Source organism: Pan troglodytes, chromosome 17, assembly GCF_028858775.2.
Source record: "Pan troglodytes isolate AG18354 chromosome 17, NHGRI_mPanTro3-v2.0_pri, whole genome shotgun sequence".
Classification (NCBI taxonomy): domain Eukaryota; kingdom Metazoa; phylum Chordata; class Mammalia; order Primates; family Hominidae; genus Pan; species Pan troglodytes.
In genome coordinates, this window is record NC_072415.2 from 27,610,411 (window position 1) to 27,630,386 (window position 19,976).

The window sequence follows — 19,976 nt, forward strand, 5'->3', positions numbered from 1 at the left end:
TCAGGTAAACATAAGGCAGTCGAGAAACAACTAAGTTTTTTTGTTTTTAATCTTCAAAACTTTTCTCTCAATTTTTCAAATCTGGCTTTAAGCAGATCAATAAAATAAGCACAGTTATGATTATGCCAGAGATGGAAACAAGGCTGAGCTGGAGGGGAGGAAACAGATAGGACCCGGAGAGGCGTTTTATAGCTACCTCCCCTGCTACCTGAGTCCATGCTGCTCCCTCTAGCCTGGACGACGGCAACAGCTTCCATACCGGCCTTCTTGCTTCTCTTCGTGCCCCTCCATTCAAGACACAGCACCAACACTGATTTTAAAAATATAAATCACCTTTCTTCCCTGCATTTCACATTAGGACTCTGCTCCAAATACCCTCCCTGGACCCGTATCATCCATGTGCTCTCCCGATGCTCCTACCACACGTGCGCCTTGGAGTGGACAGCCTCGCCCTGATCCTCACATGGGTCCGGACCTCCTTCCTGTCATTCAGATCTCAGCTTACCACCCAGAGGCCTTTCCTGACCACCCTGTCATGCATGCCCAGTTCTCTGCACAGCACTTAACCTGATATTGCACATGGATTGTCTGCCAGCAGAGAATGCAGTCCCATGAGGGCAGCATCCTTGTCTGTCCCACCCCCCAGTTATCCCCACCCCTTACAACAGTGTAGGGTACATAACAGGTGGTTGACAATGGTTCAGTAATCATCAAGATTATCCCACCGTATTTTTCTGTTTCCTGTGAAACACACAATTCTCCACCTGGTTTTGTGACATGTTGTGGTGAGTTTAAGCTTCTAAGTGGAAAAAAGAGCCAGATGGGGATTCTTCTATTTGTTAGATCTTGGGCAGGAGTTTCAGTCTAAACCTCAGGTCTATTAATAAAAAGTAGAACTGATACCTCAGAGACTAAGAGGATTAGGTAATAAATGTGACAGTTCATATGAGCTGCTCCCTCATTCTAATGATAAAAGGAAGCCCAGGCAAATTGTTAGCAAGTGAATACAGACCGGCCTACTGCCCCAAGTTGTAAAGCACCAATATTAAACAACATATAAACGCTTTGGTGTTAAGCAGACAAAATACCATCACAATACTTTTAAGAGGGGAAATCGGTGTTGAACAACGTTGGGTAATTTTTTAAAACGGATTTTTTCCTTTTATAGATTGTTCTCTTTATTCTCATATTGCTTGGCCTTGAGGATTCTGAGCTCAGAGCAACCTTGTCTTTCGGCTCTTTTCTAGTCTATATATTACATGAACTGCCTTCAAACACACAATAGTATTGTTTATTTTAACCTGGGATAGAATTTTCTGAAATTCTGTTCCAATCATCAATTACCCCAAGATTATTTTAAATTTCAATAATGACCACAGAATTGTATCATAATAGAACAGAAATGTCTTGACTCTTTTAGACATTTGGGGCTTTTCAGAGACAGTATCGTGGTTCCAGCACTGTGAGCTCTGAAGTTAGGTGCCCTAGGTTGGAATTCCAACTCTCACGTCCTAATAGTTACCCTAATCAACTACTCAAGTATGCTAGGTCCTCCCACTTGAAATACAGGGCTAATAAAAATCCCACAAGGTTGTTGGGAAGATTCAAGAAAAATTGCGTAGGCACAACGCTCCACATATAGTAAATGTACAATAACTAATCTTCGGAATTTTGCCTCTTCTCAGAATCTTAGATGAATGCAATGTTTAATGTTTTCCCAGATACATTCTATATTTATCATTTAATAAGCATCTGAAAGAAACAATGGCATAACTAGTTTTTACTGCATAATAATGTTAAAGGGTACTTAAAAGTTCTGAAGAACACTGTCCCATATATGTGAAAAATCAATTTTACCATAAAACCTGAATCATATGAAGTTGAAAACCTGAAAAAAGGACTACCCCCACCTATCAATCATTTGTTTAACTTGCCATTACATTGCATTTGAGTCAGCATAATCTTTATTTCAAAATAACATTTTTATTATATAAAAATGTAAAAATCCAGCAAAACCAGAAATACGAATATATTTTTCTGGGCTTTCACATTTGTTGATTTTTATTCGCGATCTCTTTTTCAATACAATTTACACCCTCATCCCCATTTCCAGTCTGATTATACAAGTGCTAAGTGGCAGAAAGGTCTGGAATAAATACATCAAAAAGAAGAGGCAAAGCTGTGAAACTAAGTTGCATGCAACAGGTTCTATGAGGGTGGGGGAAGTGTCTGAGAAATAAAAGAGAGTAAGACAATGTAACTGGAAGATTTTAGCTAAAGTTCTTTCAGTCATCTTTGTCTTTGGCTCCATGTTTCAGGATGCGTGTGAACTCGATGTAATTGAAATTCCCCTTTTTGTCAATAGGTGCTTCTCTGTACAGCTCATCCACTTCCTCATCTGTAAACCGATCCCCCATGGTTGTCAGCAGCTCTCTTAGGTAATCTTCCTGAATGGTGCCTGGAAGGCAATAGAAAGAAGAAAGCAGTCATCAATACTTCCTGGCACTTTGATGGTTCATTCCTAAGCTAGTCAATCGTATAAAATATTTCAGAATAGGCCGGGCGCGGTGGCTCACGCCTGTAATCCCAGCACTTTGGGAGGCCGAGGCGGGCGGATCACGAGGTCAGGAGATCGAGACCATCCTGGCTAACATGGTGAAACCCCGTCTCTACTAAAAATACAAAAAATTAGCCGGGCGTGGTAGCTGGCGCCTGTAGTCCCAGCTACTCGGGAGGCTGAGGCAGGAGAATGGCGTGAACCCGGGAGGCGGAGCTTGCAGTGAGCCGAGATCGCGCCACTGCACTCCAGCCTGGGCGACAGAGCGAGACTCCGTCTCAAAAAAAAAAAAAAAAAAAAAAAAAAATTTCAGAATATCCATATCTATAAACAAAGTAAGTTAGTGAACTAAGGCTATATGAACTATATCATTATGTTTTCCAATTATTCTTAAGAGTTCTGTGTTAATATTAGATCAAATCATTTAAAAGCTCAGAAACAGATCATATGCTTACAAAATTATTCTTAAGCAAATATTTTCTAGAGGTAAAAAAAGAAAACCCCTTCTATTTCACAGAAGTACTTTATATAGTATGGAATGAGGCTGGGCATAAACAAATAGCACTCACCTGTTGCTTCTTCATCAAAGCAAGCAAAGGCGTTTCTGATGACATCTTCAGGATCTGTGCCATTTAACTTCTCACCAAACATGGTCAGGAACATGGTGAAATTGATGGGCCCTGGGGCCTCATTCATCATGGCATCAAGGTATGCATCAGTGGGATTCTTCCCTGTAAGAATACACATTTTAACATTTAAAGACAAAAACATTTAATTTCAATAGTTATTTCACTATTATTATGCTCCCCAACATATTTTAAAAATTTACATCATTTGAAACTAATTTTTCAATTAACTTTAAGAACATTTTAAAAAGATTATTTTTGACAACTTAAAAAATATTTGATACATCATTATAAAAATGTATTCCAGGCTTATATTGAAGGTTATTTATTCGTTTATGTGAACTTTCTCTTCATTATTTTTCATTAAAAACAAAACAAAAACCTGAAGCCAGGCAGTGCCACATTATTACATCTTAATTTTTTTTTTTTTTTGGACTACAGGCATGTGCCACCATGCCCTGCTAATTTTTTGTTTTTTGTAAAGACTGGGTTTCACTATGTTGCCCAGGCTGGTCTTGAACTCCTGAGCTCAAGTGATCCACCTGCCTTGGCCTCCCAAAGTGATGGGATTGCAGGCGTCCATCACCGCGCCCAGCCTACATCCTGAATGTTGATAACATCAACGGTCCATCAGGGGAGTCAGTTCAATACCAGTCATACAAAAAAATCTAAATATTCACACTTCCAGTTGTGGTACAGATGCCCATAAGTTGATATGCTTCCAAGTTGTATTTATAAGTTGGCCATTTAAACTATTAGCATGGTTTTGAATTGGCAGCTTATTTTGAACAATGTTAGACATCTTCAAACACTGTTTACACATGTCATTGAACTGTGGTCTTCTTTGGTATTGTTTGTAATGGGAAATCTTAATCTCCATTCCAAGTGTGAACACTTCTTTTAGTGCAGTGGTGAGGGAACTCCCCTGACCTTTCCCTAGGAGCTGGAAGAAATCTCCCTGGAATGGCCAGACATGGTGGGAGTGTTTCTGAGGCCCCATGGTGTGGGAAAAGCAGCACTGAACCAAGGATCTGGAATACTGGGTTTGAATTCCAGTTCTACCACTGGTTGTGTGATATAGGAGGAAGTGGCAGAACTGGCACTCAAACCCAGTATTCCAGATCCTTCGTTCAGTGCTGCCTTATGTAGAATTTACTTCTTTTTTTAAAAAAGTCTAATATTGACTGGTTAAAGTTGGTATCTGAAAGGTATCTTCCAACATTAAGTTTATATGATTTTACATGAAAAGAACATCTATTAGTCAGATATTCATATCTAAGGAACCATCTCAAAATTATACCCAACTAAGTCAAAGCTAGAATGACAATCAAAGCTACAATTATAGTTCATATGTAAGTTTTAATTCTGGGAATTTGGGTGAAATGTAAACATCATGTTGGCATCTATTTCACTGCATTGCAGTCCTACCTGATTATACTTACTCAATGTTCCAATATCAAAATTAGCCCAAAATTAAACTCAAGATTCACTGAATAAGTTAAAGTAGCTAAAAAGATCTACTTTCCTACTCCAGATTTAACCCAACTCACTTGCAGCATTTTTTTGGGGGGAAGAAAAACTGTAACCAAAAGGTGTGAAGAGAACGCTAGGGTACAAAAAGTTACAGGGATTTAAAATGAATTGGTTTAGGCTAAGCACTTATGGACCTGCTCAAGACATCCAATGTAATCTGTTGATTTGAAAGGTAAATATGTATCTTTTAAAAATTCATATTTATTTAAATTGTTATGGGTACACAGGAGGTGTATATATTTATGGGGTACATGAGATACTTTGATACAGGCATATAATGCATAATAATCACATCAAGGTAAATGGCACAGCCATCCCTTCAAGCATTTATCATTTCTTTGTGTTACCAACATTCCAACTATACTGAGTTATTTTAAAATGTACAACAAATTACTGCTGACTGCAGTCACCTTGTTATTCTATCCAATACTAGATCTTATTCATTCTATCTATACTTTTGTATCTATTAACAATTCCCACTCTTCTCCCTGCCCTTCCCAGTCTCTGATAACCATCCTTCTACTTTCCATCTCCATGAGTTCAATTATTTTAACTTTTAGCTCCCACAAGTGTGTGAGAACATGTGAAGTTTGTCTTTCTGTGCCTGGCTTATTTCACTTAACATAATGTCTTCCATTCCATCCATGTTGCTGCAATGACAGGATCTCATTTTTTATGGCTGAACAGTATTCCATTGTACATAAGTACCACATTTTTAAAATCCGTTCATCTGGTGACGGACACTTACGGTGTTTTCAAATCACGGCTGCTGTGAATAGTGCTGGAATAAACATGGGAGTGCAGATACCTCTTCAATGATACTACTGATTTCCTTTTTTGGGGGTATATACCTAGCAGTGGGATTGCTGGATCATATGGGAGAGCTCCTATTTTTAGTTCTCTGAGGAACCTCCATAATGTCCTCCACAGTGGCTGTACTTATTTACATTCCTACCAATAATGTATGAAGGTTCCCCTAAAAGGTAAATACATATGTTAAAGCAAACTAAATATGGCCTGAGAAAGACTCCGTACTTCTACAGTTGAGTCCTTGTGGATGAATTATAACCTAGCTTAATAGTCAGACAAGATTGAAAACCTAACTTAGGAGTATGAGCCTGTAACAATTGCTAAGCCTTGGCCAATCTCAGCAGCCATACTTCAACCATTCACACACTGCTGAGTGTTCAAACCATGTTCAAATAAGGCATATGCCGAGCTGTAATCAATCAAGCCATTCCATACCTCACTTCCAATTTCTGTACGTCATTTCCCTTTTTTTGTCTATAAATCTTCTTCTACCACGTGGCTGCACTGGAGTCTCTGTGAATCTGCTGTGATTCTGGGGGTTACCTGATTTGCAAATTGTTCATTGCTCAATTAAACTCCATTAAATTTAATTAGGCTGAAATTGTTCTTTTAACACGTATCTTTAAAAGGATGGGTTTCTGCAAAACAGAAGGTCTCAAAGACAACCTCTGACTCTACCATGACTTGTTCATTCAACAAATATCTATTGAGCATCTATTATAAGCAGACTATAGACTTGAGAGTTCAATCTTTGGAAGACGGCTACATTCCTCAATTTTCCTCAGAGGCCTTCTTCAGTACTGACTTGCCCAAGAACATACTCAGACATTCTGAATGTGAGAAACACTAGGTTATAATCTAACTACAAGTCAACAAATCAGATAAAAATCTTTGATTCTACTCTCACCCTAAAGAAAAGTTACAAAATGTTAACAATCAGTGAATATAGCTAAAGATGTATAGGTGTTCACTATAATGTTCTTTCCACTTTTGGTAGGCTTAAAATTTTTCAAAATCATATGTTGGATAGGAGTAAGTACACACCTAAACTTTACTTTCAGTGTGTTAGGAGAAATAATCAAAATCAAAAGTTAGAAGAATAAAAGCTAGCTGATCATTTTGTAGGCATTAAAAGAGAAAAAAAAAAAAAACAACCCACCTCTTTCTTTGCCTTTTTGGCCAGTCAGCCAAGCAGGAGGACAGAGTGCAAAGTCTCACTGTAGGCCATCCCTGACCCACTCCCAGCCTGCCTCACCCCCTCCGCTTTGGCCTATCAAGGTCTCCTTTGCCTGCAGTTCCTTGACTCCCAACTGTAAATTAACTGCTGACTCTGGGCAGAACATGCAGGATGCATGTTAAGAAACAATAACAAAATAATACAAGGAATATTAACACCCATATACCAACATACAAATGGCTGTTTATGTGTGCTTTAAATCCTGTATCTTTACATTTTATTTAGTTATTAAAAAAATCATACAAAATATTGTGAAAGTCTTCTTCACTGTGTTCCCTTTTCCAGTCGCACTGCCCCTCCTTCCCAGAGATAACCATCATCACTTACTGTCACTCCTTGTTTATAACCTGTACTCAACCTTTATTAAGTATATTATTTAACTACACTTGTTTGAAACTCTGGTATTTTGCTGCCTAGCCATGCCCTGGCTTTCCATCTAGAAACCTAAAAAATTTAGCCAACAGGAACATTAGCCTACCCGGGCACAGCATCTGCCAGGTCCCCAACCTTGCAGGCTTATCTCCATATGACTGGCCAAGCCCCAAAATAGCACCTCCCATACCCAGAAATCTCTCCAGAGGCCTTTTGAGACAAGGAGAGAAATATTTGTACATCACACAAAAAAATGATTCATAAAGAGACAAATTATTATTTTAGGGAAAATACAAATAAAGAATATAAAGTCTACCTAGAGAAGCAAGCATATCATGCAAATCTTCCTTGTCGATGAAGCCATCTCTGTTCTGATCAATCATGTTGAAGGCCTCTTTGAACTCCTGAATCTGTGACTGGTCAAACATGGCAAACACATTGGATGTTGCGCGCTGAGGGCGCTTCTTGGTGGTCTTGGTCTTTGCCTTTTTGCTCGACATGGTGGTTGTTTAATTCTGGATTAAAAAAAAAACACAAAAACATAAAACAAAGTATAAAACAAAGCAAAAACAGAATACATAATACCTAAAGTTAGTAGGTAAAAATATCAATAAGGAATTATTACTTCAATTGGGTAGGAATAAGTAGGCACCTAAACTTTATTTTCAATGTGACAATTAAATGAGTGGAAAAAAAGCAGTTTTGAAACATTAAGGAACAGAATTTGCCAGACACCAGTGGCTCATGCCTATAATCCCAACACTTTGGGAGGCCAAGGTGGGAGGCTCACTTGAGACTAGGAGTTCGAGACTTGCCTGGGCAACATAGTGAGACTCCCATCTCTAAAAAAGAAAGAAACACAATAGAAATTATTGATGTACCTTCTCCTAAACTTCAGGGGATCAATTTTTATGAAGTGAGAATTTAAAATATCTAACAATAGCTAGCATCTATGGAGTACTTACTCTGGCCAAGCACTGTTATGAAGGCATAGGGCTTCCTCAAAGAGAAAGTCTCCAAAGTTGATTTCTTACTCTGACAAAGACTGTCCCCATTTAATCCTCACAACAGTTGCCTATGGTAGGTACTCTTATTCCCATTTTACTACCAGTATAACATAACCTCTCTGAGCCTCAATTTTCCATCAGTAAAACATGATATCTACTTCAATGCAAAGAACTAATTGAGATAACATATGTAAAAAGACTAGTCATGTTCAAAAAACGTCTCATCTTTATAAATATCAAACCTACCCTTTCATCTTTCTAGCTATCCCTGCATTTCCCTTTTCCCTTGACAAGACTTTCAGAATACCAGTCTAATGCTGAACTATCTTCATTTTTCCTTCTGTTTTTTATTTTAGAGATGGGGGGTTTCTCACTATATTGCCCAGTCTGATCTTGAACTCTGAGGCTCGAGATCCTCCCAAACTGCTGGGATTACAGACATGAGCCACCGTGCCCAGCCCCTTTTCTCTTCTTCCCAATCATTCCTCCATTCTCCGTAATATGGTTTGGGTAGTAGCTTCCAACACTCTACTGAAAGCCACCAATAATTTAAATGTCAAGCAGAAAAGACACTTGTCATTTCATTTTTAATCTGCAGTTTTAAATAATAAATAAAACACAAAAATACCGTCAGCTCTGGAGTTAGGAAGTCCTGAGTTCAAATCTCAGCTCCACGGTTACTAGCTACATATAACCTCTGAAAACCTATGTATCTGTGAGCCTAACAGCTTTCAGTGAGTTCTGTGAGTCTTAGCAAATAATCAAACACAAGGGTGGTCTTAGGACATCCAAACTTGAAACTGCTGTCAGAAATGATGGTCTTGCAGACTGTTTCCGTAACTTCCCGCAATGTGAAAAACAAATGACTAGAGAGGTCAATGACTGAGCAAGGGGATTTTGGACCTAAGTCTCTAGGACTTCTGGTATTGGGATTTTTTATATAAATTTATTGTCTACTTCTATTTCTTTAAGCTAAAGAACATCCCACAGGGTGCTTTGAAGCTTGGCTTAGTGGTGTTGTTTTGAAGTACACCAGCCTTACAGTCCTTACTCTAACATTCCAACTCCTTACCCTCCCCATATACAAGTCCTAAATAAATGTTAATTTTCTTCTCTTCCTTGTAACTTAGTTTGTTATTTGACCTTAGTTATATCGAAGGTTAAATCAGAGACAGAATGTAGTCTACTAACAAGGCATTTGATTATGTTTTCATTCTTCTTCACATACCAAAACTTAGATTAAGGTTCATTCTCATGCTAAAAATTTTGACTCAATTTCTTCAAGATTAGTCAAATACGTCTGAAGGCAAAAATTATTAGTTCTTTCTCTCTCAGTATCAGCAAGTAATTTTTGTAATCGAGTTATTTAGAAAACGTTCCAAAAGAGTTAAATATTTATTTTTAAAAACGAATCAGGCCAGGTGCGGTGGCTCACACCTATAATCTCAACACTTTGGGAGGCTGAGGCCAGAAGACTGCTTGAGCCCAGGAGTTTGAGATAGGCCTGGGCAACAAAGTGATACTCTGTCCCTACAAAAAATTTTAAAAATTAGCCAGGTGTGGTGGCACATGCCTGTGGTCCCAGCTACTATTTGGGAGGCTGGGGTGGAAGGATCATTTGAGCCTGGGAGGTCGAGGCTAGTGAACCGTAATGGTGCCCCTAACCTCAGCCTGGGTGACAAAACGAGACACTGTCTCAAAAAATCAAATCAAATCCAATCAAAATCAGTCAATTGTATCATGCTACTTCTACAGTTAACCCAAAAATATACTATATTTAAACATTTTTGAAGTTTAGTCCGAGTTCTCTAAGAAGCTGATACCAAGACAGAATGAAACACCCAAGGATTTTATTAGGGGAAATGCCTGTGAGAAAGAATAGGGAGTTAGTTAGCCTGATAACTAGAAGAGCCATCACCATCTGATGGTGACACCCAAGAGAAGGAAACAGAAGGCAAGTTGATGGAAGAGAACAAAAAACAATTCACTAACTGGTCCCAATCAAAATATGTTAGAGCAGATATAGGCTCAATGTAGTAATACTATATTTTAAATTTTTTTCATACTTCATTTAAAAACAGTGGTACATTTGTATATGTATATGGTACCTATAAAAACTACACATACAGTATCAGCTGAAAAGTGAGGCAAAGTTGCATCAAAATAATCAATCTGAAGGGAACTCTGGCCCCCAAAGAAATTACCACCCTCTCTCCTTCCCTTCTGAAATAAGTATCTTGGCTTCCTCCACCTTCTCACTTCCCACTCACTTTTCAACCCACCACAATCTGGCTTTCTGTTCTCTAATGCAACTGCTTTAATTGCCAAATCTGGTCTAAATCTTCTTGGATCAGTCTACTGCATCACACTATTTTATCCCTCTTTTCTTTGGAGAGACAGCCACTGTTAGCCTGGTGCTCCATAACAGTAGAAATGAACTTTCCCAGGTGGAAAGGGTCCCAACCTTGAAGAACTTACGCTCTAATCAGGAAGACTGCTAAGCATTATATTGGAAAGACTGATTATGTAAAATGGTGTATTTGACTTACTCTAGCTCAGTTCTCCTATTCCTAAGACTTCCTCCTCCATTTTCCTCTTAGATGTTTATCTCCGTTTAAATATTCATGTTTCCCAGTATTCTAGCAGCACATGGTTTAAAGTTCTTTTCAGTCTTCATTCCTTGGATGATCTCATCAACTTTCACTGTTATGACAACGCCTGCACCTCCCAAATCCGAACCTCCAGGCCTGACCTTTCCTTGGAGTCTTGGACTCAAACATCCAAATGCCTGTGAAAGGCACCCATCTGGATATGCCACAGACACTCATAATCAACATGCTGAAAACTCAATTATCTCTCCCCTCCTGAACTTTACCATCTTTGTTTCCAATCATCTACCCAGTAGCCAGAAACCTAGGAGTCACCCTCCCCAATCCCTCTCCCTGATGAACCAAGCCCTGCCTCTGAGAAATACTTCTCAGAGTTGCTCATCTTCCTCATTCCTCTGTCATCACCCTAAACTGGATCCTCATTATCTCTTGTGTAAAATATTTCTATGGCCTCTTCACTACCCCCTTGCCTCTCGGCTCTCTCAAAACTACCCTTAGTTTTCTAGCCAGGGCTGTCTAAAACATGAATATGACCTCATCATTCCACTTTTTAAAATCTTCTTTGGCTCTCCACTTTCTAAAGGATAAAGTACCAAGTTCCTAAACATGGTGCATGAGTCTTCCTTTCCCTACTCTAGAATGACCTTTCCAGCCTCCTCTCTAGCCATTCCCTGCTTTGTACTTTTCCTTTAGCAACACCAAACTGCAAATGTCCCCAAGGTACCATGCCACATCTTATCTTGTATATCTTTGTTCTTGCTATTTTTCCAGCCCCAGTTGCCCTGATCTACTTCTCTGCCTTAGGAACAGAGAGAGAATTAAAGATCTACTCAACTTACAGCTACTACCATTTATTAAGTGACTCATGTGCTAGAAACATTATGTACATTAAATGAAACATGCCCACCTGCCAAATGAAGAAACTGAAGGTCAAAGATATTAAATAATCTTGCCCAAGGTCACCTAGTGGCAGAGCTAGGATTCAAATCCCATTTGTTACAGGTTGTTTCTCCTTGTATGTTTTCTACTTCTACTAAATACTCTTCTAATTATTTTGAGTTTAGCACAAAATTTTTTAAAACTTGCAATGCCACCAATATAATTCAACACTGATTTCTGAGCACCTACAATCCTCTAAATTCAAATCCTAGACAAATTGAGTGTTCAAATCAAGTCAATCTACACCAGAAAAACCAAGGTACAGAATAGAGTTGCAGTGAGTAAATGAAATGTGAATGGCACTCCCTGGAATTGTGCAGTGTAGTAGCCCTGGTTGGGTTTAGTCAGGTGGCAACTATCAGTTATGGCTTTCCTTTGAAACTTTGATCTAGGACTGTCCAATTTATTAATGTTTAACCAAGAAGCATTCAAAAACAACAACAAACAAAAACACAAAAAACTAATCCAACCCTTACAGACAGAAAATAGCCATACAGAACACAGCACAAAATGAATGTAATAACCCTCAATAGCAGTAAAAACACTTCTTCCTTCCTCTGCAACACTGTTACTCTGATATTGCTATAAATTTCTAATACAAAGTGAACTACAGGATATAAGTAGTACTCAGAGGTTACATCAAAGGCAGGCATGTAGGAAGTGATACAGAAGTCCCTCCTTATCTGAGGGGGATATATTCCAAGACCCCAGTGGATGCCTGAAACCAGGGATAGTACCCAACCCATACAGTTAGCCCTCCATATCCACAGGTTCCGCACTCACAGATTCAACCGAGAATCAATTGTTCGTTTATTTGGAAAAATACAAACAAAAAATACAACAATAAAAATACAAATAAAAAATACACTATAACAACTATTTATATAGTATTTGCATTATATGAGGTATTATAAGCAATCTAGAGATGATTTAAAGTATTCAGGAGGATATGTGTAGGTTATATGCAAATACTATGCCATTTTATATGGGAAACTTGAGCATCTGCAGATTCTAGTATCTGCAGGAGGGTCCTGGAACCAACCCTCTGCAGATACAGATGAATGACTATATACACTGTTTTTTCTTATACATACATACCTACGATAAAGTTTAATTTATAAATTAAGCACAGTAAGAGATTAACAATAACAATAAAATAGAACAATTATAATATACTGTAATAAAAATTATGTGAATGAGATCTCTCTCTGAAAATATCTCACTGTACTGTACTCACTTATTTTCAGACCTCAGTTGACCACAGGCAACTGAAACCGAGGAAGCAAAACCATGGACCGTGGAAAGAAGCATCATATAGGACTACTGTATTATGTATTATAGGTGGCTGTGGTATCAACATACTTAGTTGATAATAAAAATGTTTGTAAAGTCACCTGCAGTACTGATATGCAAACAGAAACAAGGACACCATCATCATTAATAAGCAGAAATTGTCTATATACTTCAGCATATATTGCTTTATCAAAGCTTGGGGAAGATGCTCACAGAGCACATTCTCAGCTACCTATGATTTCCTCAACATTGTTTTGAGGCTTCTTCCTTTAAGTATCTCAAGTCAGCTAGAGCAAGTAAATACGGCTCTTAAAGCAGTTAAATCCTCTGGTTTCAATCTTGGCTGCACATCAGAATCACCTCAGAAGTTTCAAAAAAGTGATGCCTATAGCCTCAAGGTAATGGAATGTCTGGGGGTGGAGCCCAGGCATCTGTATTTTCAAAAACGCACCAGGTGATTTCGATGCACATTGAAGGTTGAGAACCACTTAGATTATTAAGTTAACCACTTAGATCACATTGGCTGTTTATGCATCTAGTTCCCCTTAGTTTTTCAATGTTGTCATTATGGTTTAATGGAGATGCTGGAGACATGGATTCTAATTCCAGTTCTATCATTCACAAGTTGTATGACTGCTGGTCATTTCGGCTTCCCCAGGCCTCATTTTCCTCATCCATTAAATAAGTGTTAAGTAGATCAGAAGTCATAACCTGGCAGCTACCAAACTACATGCAGTCTGCACAGAGGTTCATTTAGTAATCCCCAGGATGACCTTTAAAATGCCTCTTTTAAAAACTGAATTAGTTTGCCAACATTTAAAAAAAACTGAACATTTTACATAACCTAAATTTCAGATATTTTAAACAACTGTACAATAAGGAATCACTTGACCAGCATCCTGGAAATTCCTGCAGGTCCTAAGTGTTCAACAAGCAATCCCCTCTACTCCCTACATCTCCTTATCCCAGCTGGTATTAGTCTGTTATCTGTCTGACCCCTCAGAACACTTTAACTTGCTCCTCTGGTCATGGTGCTAGCCAGGTTCCAAGAAAGCCCTCAACAATTCTCATGCCCTTGTGCAGTCCCCTCCAACAATGGAAAGTGTTGACCCGTGTAACCAATAAGATATTGTGACAATAAGATATTGTGAAATGAGGGTGTTTGGCTTTGTCATAATACACCTTGCAGCTTTTGCCCTGCTCTGTCTTGGATCACTCAATCGGCAGGAGCCAGGTCATGCAGACACACAGCCCTGTGAAGAGATCCATGTGGCAGGGAACTGAGGATTCTTGCCAACAGCCAGCACCAACTTGTCGGCTATGCGTCAGCCATCTTGGAGGCTGATCTTCGTTCAGACGACTGCAGCCTCCGCATGTGACCTCATGAGAGACCCTGTGCCAGAACCACCCACCTAAGCTGCTCTGGCTCTGACCCTCAAAAATGGTTCATTGTTTCTGAGGTGCTAGGTTTTGGAGTATTCTGTTATACACCAATAGAAAAGTAATAAAGCCACTGTCTCCTTGACCTCTTTAATGTTAAAATAGGGCAATGCCTTTATTTCAGAATTACAGCCACAGTCCAAGTTCCAAGGGACCACAGTCAAATTTGCATAGCACGGGGAATTTTCCATTTCTGAACAGAAAAGTTTAAGTCCTTCTACTCAGTTTCCATCCAAGTTCTGTAGGTTCTTCTTTTTACTGCACGAGTCACCCTTCCTCAACATTCCCACCACCACCATCCTATTCTTTTGGCTGAATTCCTCTGGCTCTGACCAGCAAATCACTTCCTGATTTGCTAGTTATTCCTGCTTTCTAATTGGAGTCTCAAAGCTCTGTCCTTTTTCCTAAGTGCTGACTGAAAACCTGGTAGTATAAAGGTACCACTCAAAAATGAGGTAATTGGGGAGGGGAGGGAGGAGCTGGTTTTGTCAGCAAAGGACGATAAATAACTCAAATTTTAGCTGGGCCACAGTAGAATGCTAGTAGAGGACAGGACTCTGAGGGGGTCTTGTTAGCAGTGCTGAGTCGTGAGCAGAGGCACAAGGTAAAGCCCTCAGAGTAGATGAACTCACACAGAAAAGCAGAGAGTAGTTCTTGGGCTAAAACCTAAGGTCATTTTTACTCCACCTCATCTTCACCAAGGTCTATCAGAATCTTTAGAAATTTCTCATGGATTCTTATGGTTATTACTGTAGTCAAGTTGAATGTTCTAACTGGAAGACTCAAATGACTGGATATATAAGCAACAGTCTGAAAACAGCAGTCATAAACAGAATTTAGTATATATCAAGTTAAAAATACTTCACAAAATTAACCTCATATACCTAATGACATATAATTGTTTTTGTGCTGCATATTTAGGCAAAAAAAAATAGTTCCATAAATTATTAGAAGTATTTTTTTTAGGGAGCCAAACTCAATTTTTTCAACTTTTTTTTAACACCAGGGAAGCATTTCCCCTAGTACTCTATATGTATTTTAACACTTACCACATACACATTATAACACTGACATTTCTTTCTCTATTATAGGTTTTATGATCATTCCGGTTGGCTGCAAACTTTCTATTCTCTGAGCTCCTATATCATTTTGTTTTACTGCAGTGAAATTTATATAGTCAAATGTACAAACCTTAACAAGTTTTTATAATGTGTATACCCATGTAACCATCACCCCCATTAAGTTACAAATGTTAACACTGTTCCAGAAAATTCTCTCCAAGTTAATCACCATCTCCCATAGGCAACCACTGTTCAGATTTCTATCACCATAGATTAGTTTTGTTTTTGAACTTCTTATAAATGGAATTGTACAGTATATATTCATATATATGCCTGTCTTCTTTCATTCAATACAATGTTTTTGAAATTCACCTCTCTTATTGGGTTTATGGCACAATCATAGTTCACTGTAGCCTTGAACTCCTGGACTCAAGTGATCCTCCTGACTCAGCCTCGAGCAGCTGGGACTACAGGCATGAGTCACCAAACACAGCTACTTTGCAAGGAGCGGGTGGCAGGGTAGAGACAGGGTCTCGCTATGTTGCCCAGGTTGGTCTTGAACCCCTGGCTTCAAATGATCCCCCCACATTGGCTTCCCAAAGCATTAGGATTACAGGTATGAGCCACCATGCCTGGCCATATTCATTCTTTTTATTGCCTTTTGCCTTTCCACCTTGGACTGCAGAACTTAGCAGTGTGCCTTGCACACGGCAGGTGCTCAAATAATCCTAGTTAAGCAAATACATATATATATATGTATAAATATATGTATAGTATATACAGTTGTATATAGTGTATATACATATATAGTTCTTTCCTGTCACAAACAGAATTACACATATATGTTCATTACAAGGTAGGTCCCGGATCTGAATTCCAACATGAGGCTTTTCTCTACGGTCTACCTATGGTTCCAGTCTCTTCCCCAAGAGATCCCTAAGGAAACTTAGTAGCTACCCACTGCTCCATACCTGGAAGAAGCAGTAGTAACCAGGGACAACTGGGTGCTAAAGATGTGCCAGGCACTGATTTAAGCATTTTGTATGTGTTAACACATTTAATCCTCACGACAACTCATCATATAGGTATTGTTATCATCCTCTTCTCTCAGATACGAAAATCAGGGTAAAGACAATAAACAACTTGCCACACAGCTAGAAAATGGCAGAGCTCAGTCAGGATCTGTACTCAGGAAATCTAGCTCCAGAGCTTGAACCACTAGCCAGTAACATCCTGCATACAGGCAGCTGAAATTCTCTACCATGAAAATGTGGATACCTGGGCGTAACAAGCAATGACACCCCAAAGCTAATGTGTAGAATGAGGAAGGAAGATCACAAAGATGCTGGCAAAAAGGGTATGATAAACTCATCCCCAGATATACCTGGAGCCTTTGAATCTTGGGAGAAAGGGAAAACTAGCCCCATGTCGGGGCTCTAAATCCTGTTCTTTCCTAACCCTAGCAACTCTTGTCTGGGCATCTGTCCTTCAGAAGTTGCAGTTCATCTTGTCCAAGCTTAGTTTCATCAAAGCATAAATGAACATCGAGTCAGCCATCATAAAAGCTGTTTCACTCAAAAGAGCCTAAAGCACTCAAAAGTGCTCTTAGTTATAAAGTCCAGGAGGGTCCACCACCTTCGACAAATTACCTCACCTCTCTGGGTTTCATTTTCCTCAGTTATAAAACGCAAAGCCTTCACAAGGTAATCTATCAGGTCCTACTGAATTCTAAATGCTTTGATTCTTCTCTTACCAAAAGACCATTCCAAATCTACCTTAAACTAAAGCGGCCAAACGAATCCTCTAAACATCCCTTTCTTATTACTCCGTTAGTGAAGACTCCAAAATTACTCTCTATGGCTTCTTACATAATCTTTTCTTTCTCCTAAGTTTTCAAGACATCCATAAGAAAGTCCTACTTACCTATCTACCCTTATTTCCCACTATTAGTCATTATAGTTCTGTTCCATACCCGCCGGTCTCCCCACGGTCTGCTTTTCACAGGACACAATTCCCAGCTTTTGAGTTTTGCTCTTGTTACCACCTCCCACACATCTAGCCGGAAACGCTAAGTTCTCCCGCTTAGGGTTGAATCCAAGGCCTTCAGTGAGGTCACGATTCTTTTCCAAGTAACCTTTCCCTATTTCTGTTAATTGTCCTTTCTTCAATCAACACGAATAAACTAAACCTTTACAAGATGCAAGACACACTGAGCGAATTACAACTCTATGTAAATCATCACATTTGAGCCTGTATCAACCACACACTCGGTTACCGGCATGCTAATGGCTTCCTTGGAGGCTTCACCTTAGGCAAGACCGTGCAATAGGAGGCTCCTCCACCCTCCAAAGCATCTAGGACAGTGTTGGGCACAGGGCAGGTGCTCCACACGAACACGCCCGGGTCGGCCCTAATCCACCGCCAGGACCCGCGGCGGCGCAGGGAGGGCAGGCGTTGGCCGCCGGGCAGCCGGGCCGTCCAAGGCCCAGGTGTGTGAGGTCACCCAGGTGGCGCAGGGACGGCCCACGCACAGCCGGGACCCGGCCACTTCTCCAGCAGGGCGTCTCCCCAGACCGGCTCCATCGCCTGCAGCCTCCCGGCCCCTGGACGTCCGGGCCAGGGCCTCGCCACCAACCCTCCTCCCGCCGCCAACCCTCCTCCCTCCACCTCCGGTCCGGCGCCCCCTTCTCAGCCAGTCTGACAGGTCCTGCCGCCGCCTGGCCGCCCTGGGGCGGGGTCCGGCCGCAGGCGCGCGAGGGGAGGGGGCGCGGGGGTACGGAGATGGCGGCCTGAGGGGTCTCGCGAGCAGAGTCGAGCGCGACTCACCCAACGCCAAACACCAGAACCGGGGCCGCCCTGCGCGAGACCACAAACGACAGCGAAGAGCGTTAGGCTGTGGCCGGACAGTGGCGGCGCCGACACTTCCTGCCTGAAGGGGCGGAGCGGAAGGCGCACCGGAAGGCTCGGCGGGACCAAGTGGAACGGGGGTGCGCTGAGTGTTCGCGCCCGGGCCGGCGGGGTCTGCTTGTCCGCCGAGCGGCGGGGCTGCTGAGGCCGGACGCACACGGCCGGGGTCTTAATTGCCCCTCCGGCCTGCTCCGATCCGCTGCGATATCGCGGCCTGCGCTGCGGCGGTCGCCCGCAGCCCGGCCCTCGTCCCCCGCTCCTTTGGTAGCTCCGCCACCCTTCCGCATTCCTGGGCCCGCTGGGCGCGGCTGGGCAGGCCGCTCGAATTTGACCCGAGTGGGCCGCGATCGGCCGAGGATTTGGGGTACTCTTTGACCCAGGCGGGGCGCGATCCGCCTAGGATTTGGGGTCCCCTGGCGCCGAACCCTGAGTTGCCAGATTTAGCAAGTAAAAGTACAGTTCTTCTAAATTTGAATTTCAGACAGGACAGGTTTTAGGGTTCGTCTCCTGTAATGTTGAGAAGGTGAGGGCGGCGCCTGGGCGGATTCTTCTCCGTTCCAGAATCCCTGAATCCCTTTCTTTTCAAACCGCATTACAGCCCGAGTTAAATTCTTTAACCTACTCCTCTCTGCTTACCCTCATAAGGTTTACGGCCGTATCAGCCTACGGCTGTTTGATTCCCCTTTTAGCCACAAGAAAGTTTTATTCGAACTACTTGCTTTCCTTTATCAAGAAAATGGCAACGCACACACATACATGCACACACAAATAAAAACACAAAGCTGTGTTTTTCAGGTTTTGTTCTAGATCGTGTTTGTGGCTGTGTTCTTCAGGATATTTTCCCTGACCTTGAGGTAATCTAGCATTACTTCATCTAGCATTACTAAAATAGCATTACTTCAGGATGGTGGAGGATCGGCAATCTAATAGCAAATCTTTATTGAACTCTTCTTACTGCCTTAACATGTGCCGGATGCTGAGAGATGAATTCAAAGCCTCTTAGGGAGTTTATATTCTAGAAATCTTTGATCAGAAATTCCTAGAAGAGAGGGACCTTGTGTTCAGCACTCTATAGCAGTTCTTAAACAGTAGCACGCATAAAAACAGGGCTTTTAAAAACATTTTTGAGCCTCAAAACCGGGTATCAGGATTCAGTGAGTAAGGGGTGGAGGATAATTCGAATTTCTGGTAAGCACACATGATGCTGATGGGGTGGTCGTCATCCCAGCAGCACAGCTCTAAACGCGGTTCATAACTGTGTATATTTTCTCAATAGTGTTAGAAAAGCAATTGCTGAAAAGTCACACCTGGTTCTACAATATTTACTCTTAGGTTTTGGTTCGATAGTCTAAATAATAATAAAAAAATAAGTTTCTAGAATTGTGCTGTCCAATACAATCGTCACTAACCACATGCAGCTAAACTTAAATTTAGTTCCTCAGTTGTATTTGATACGTTTTATTTTTAGAGATGGGGTCGCCTAACCTGGAATGCACTGGCTATTCACAGGCGTGATCATAATGCACTACAACCTGGAACTCCTGGGCTCAAGCGATCCTCTCACTTGAGCCTCCCAAGTAGTTGG

General features: G+C 40.9%; 1 protein-coding gene across 2 annotated transcripts; it reads right to left on the reverse strand.

Annotated features, from left to right (window-relative positions):
• Positions 1 to 1,963: 1,963 nt before the first annotated feature.
• MYL12B (myosin light chain 12B) lies at positions 1,964 to 18,426 on the reverse strand. Of its 2 annotated transcripts, none has more exons than XM_001145151.7 (4): positions 18,311 to 18,426; positions 7,452 to 7,650; positions 3,127 to 3,288; positions 1,964 to 2,458 (listed from the first exon to the last, which is right to left on the reverse strand). In XM_001145151.7, exons 2-4 carry the CDS (start codon positions 7,633 to 7,635, stop codon positions 2,286 to 2,288), a joined length of 519 nt encoding a protein of 172 aa, XP_001145151.2. In that variant the 5' UTR covers positions 7,636 to 7,650; positions 18,311 to 18,426; the 3' UTR covers positions 1,964 to 2,285. The 2 variants fall into 2 exon arrangements, with proteins under 2 accessions (XP_001145151.2, XP_016788882.1); XM_016933393.4 differs by lacking the exon at positions 18,311 to 18,426 and adding an exon at positions 18,152 to 18,238.
• Positions 18,427 to 19,976: the final 1,550 nt, after the last annotated feature.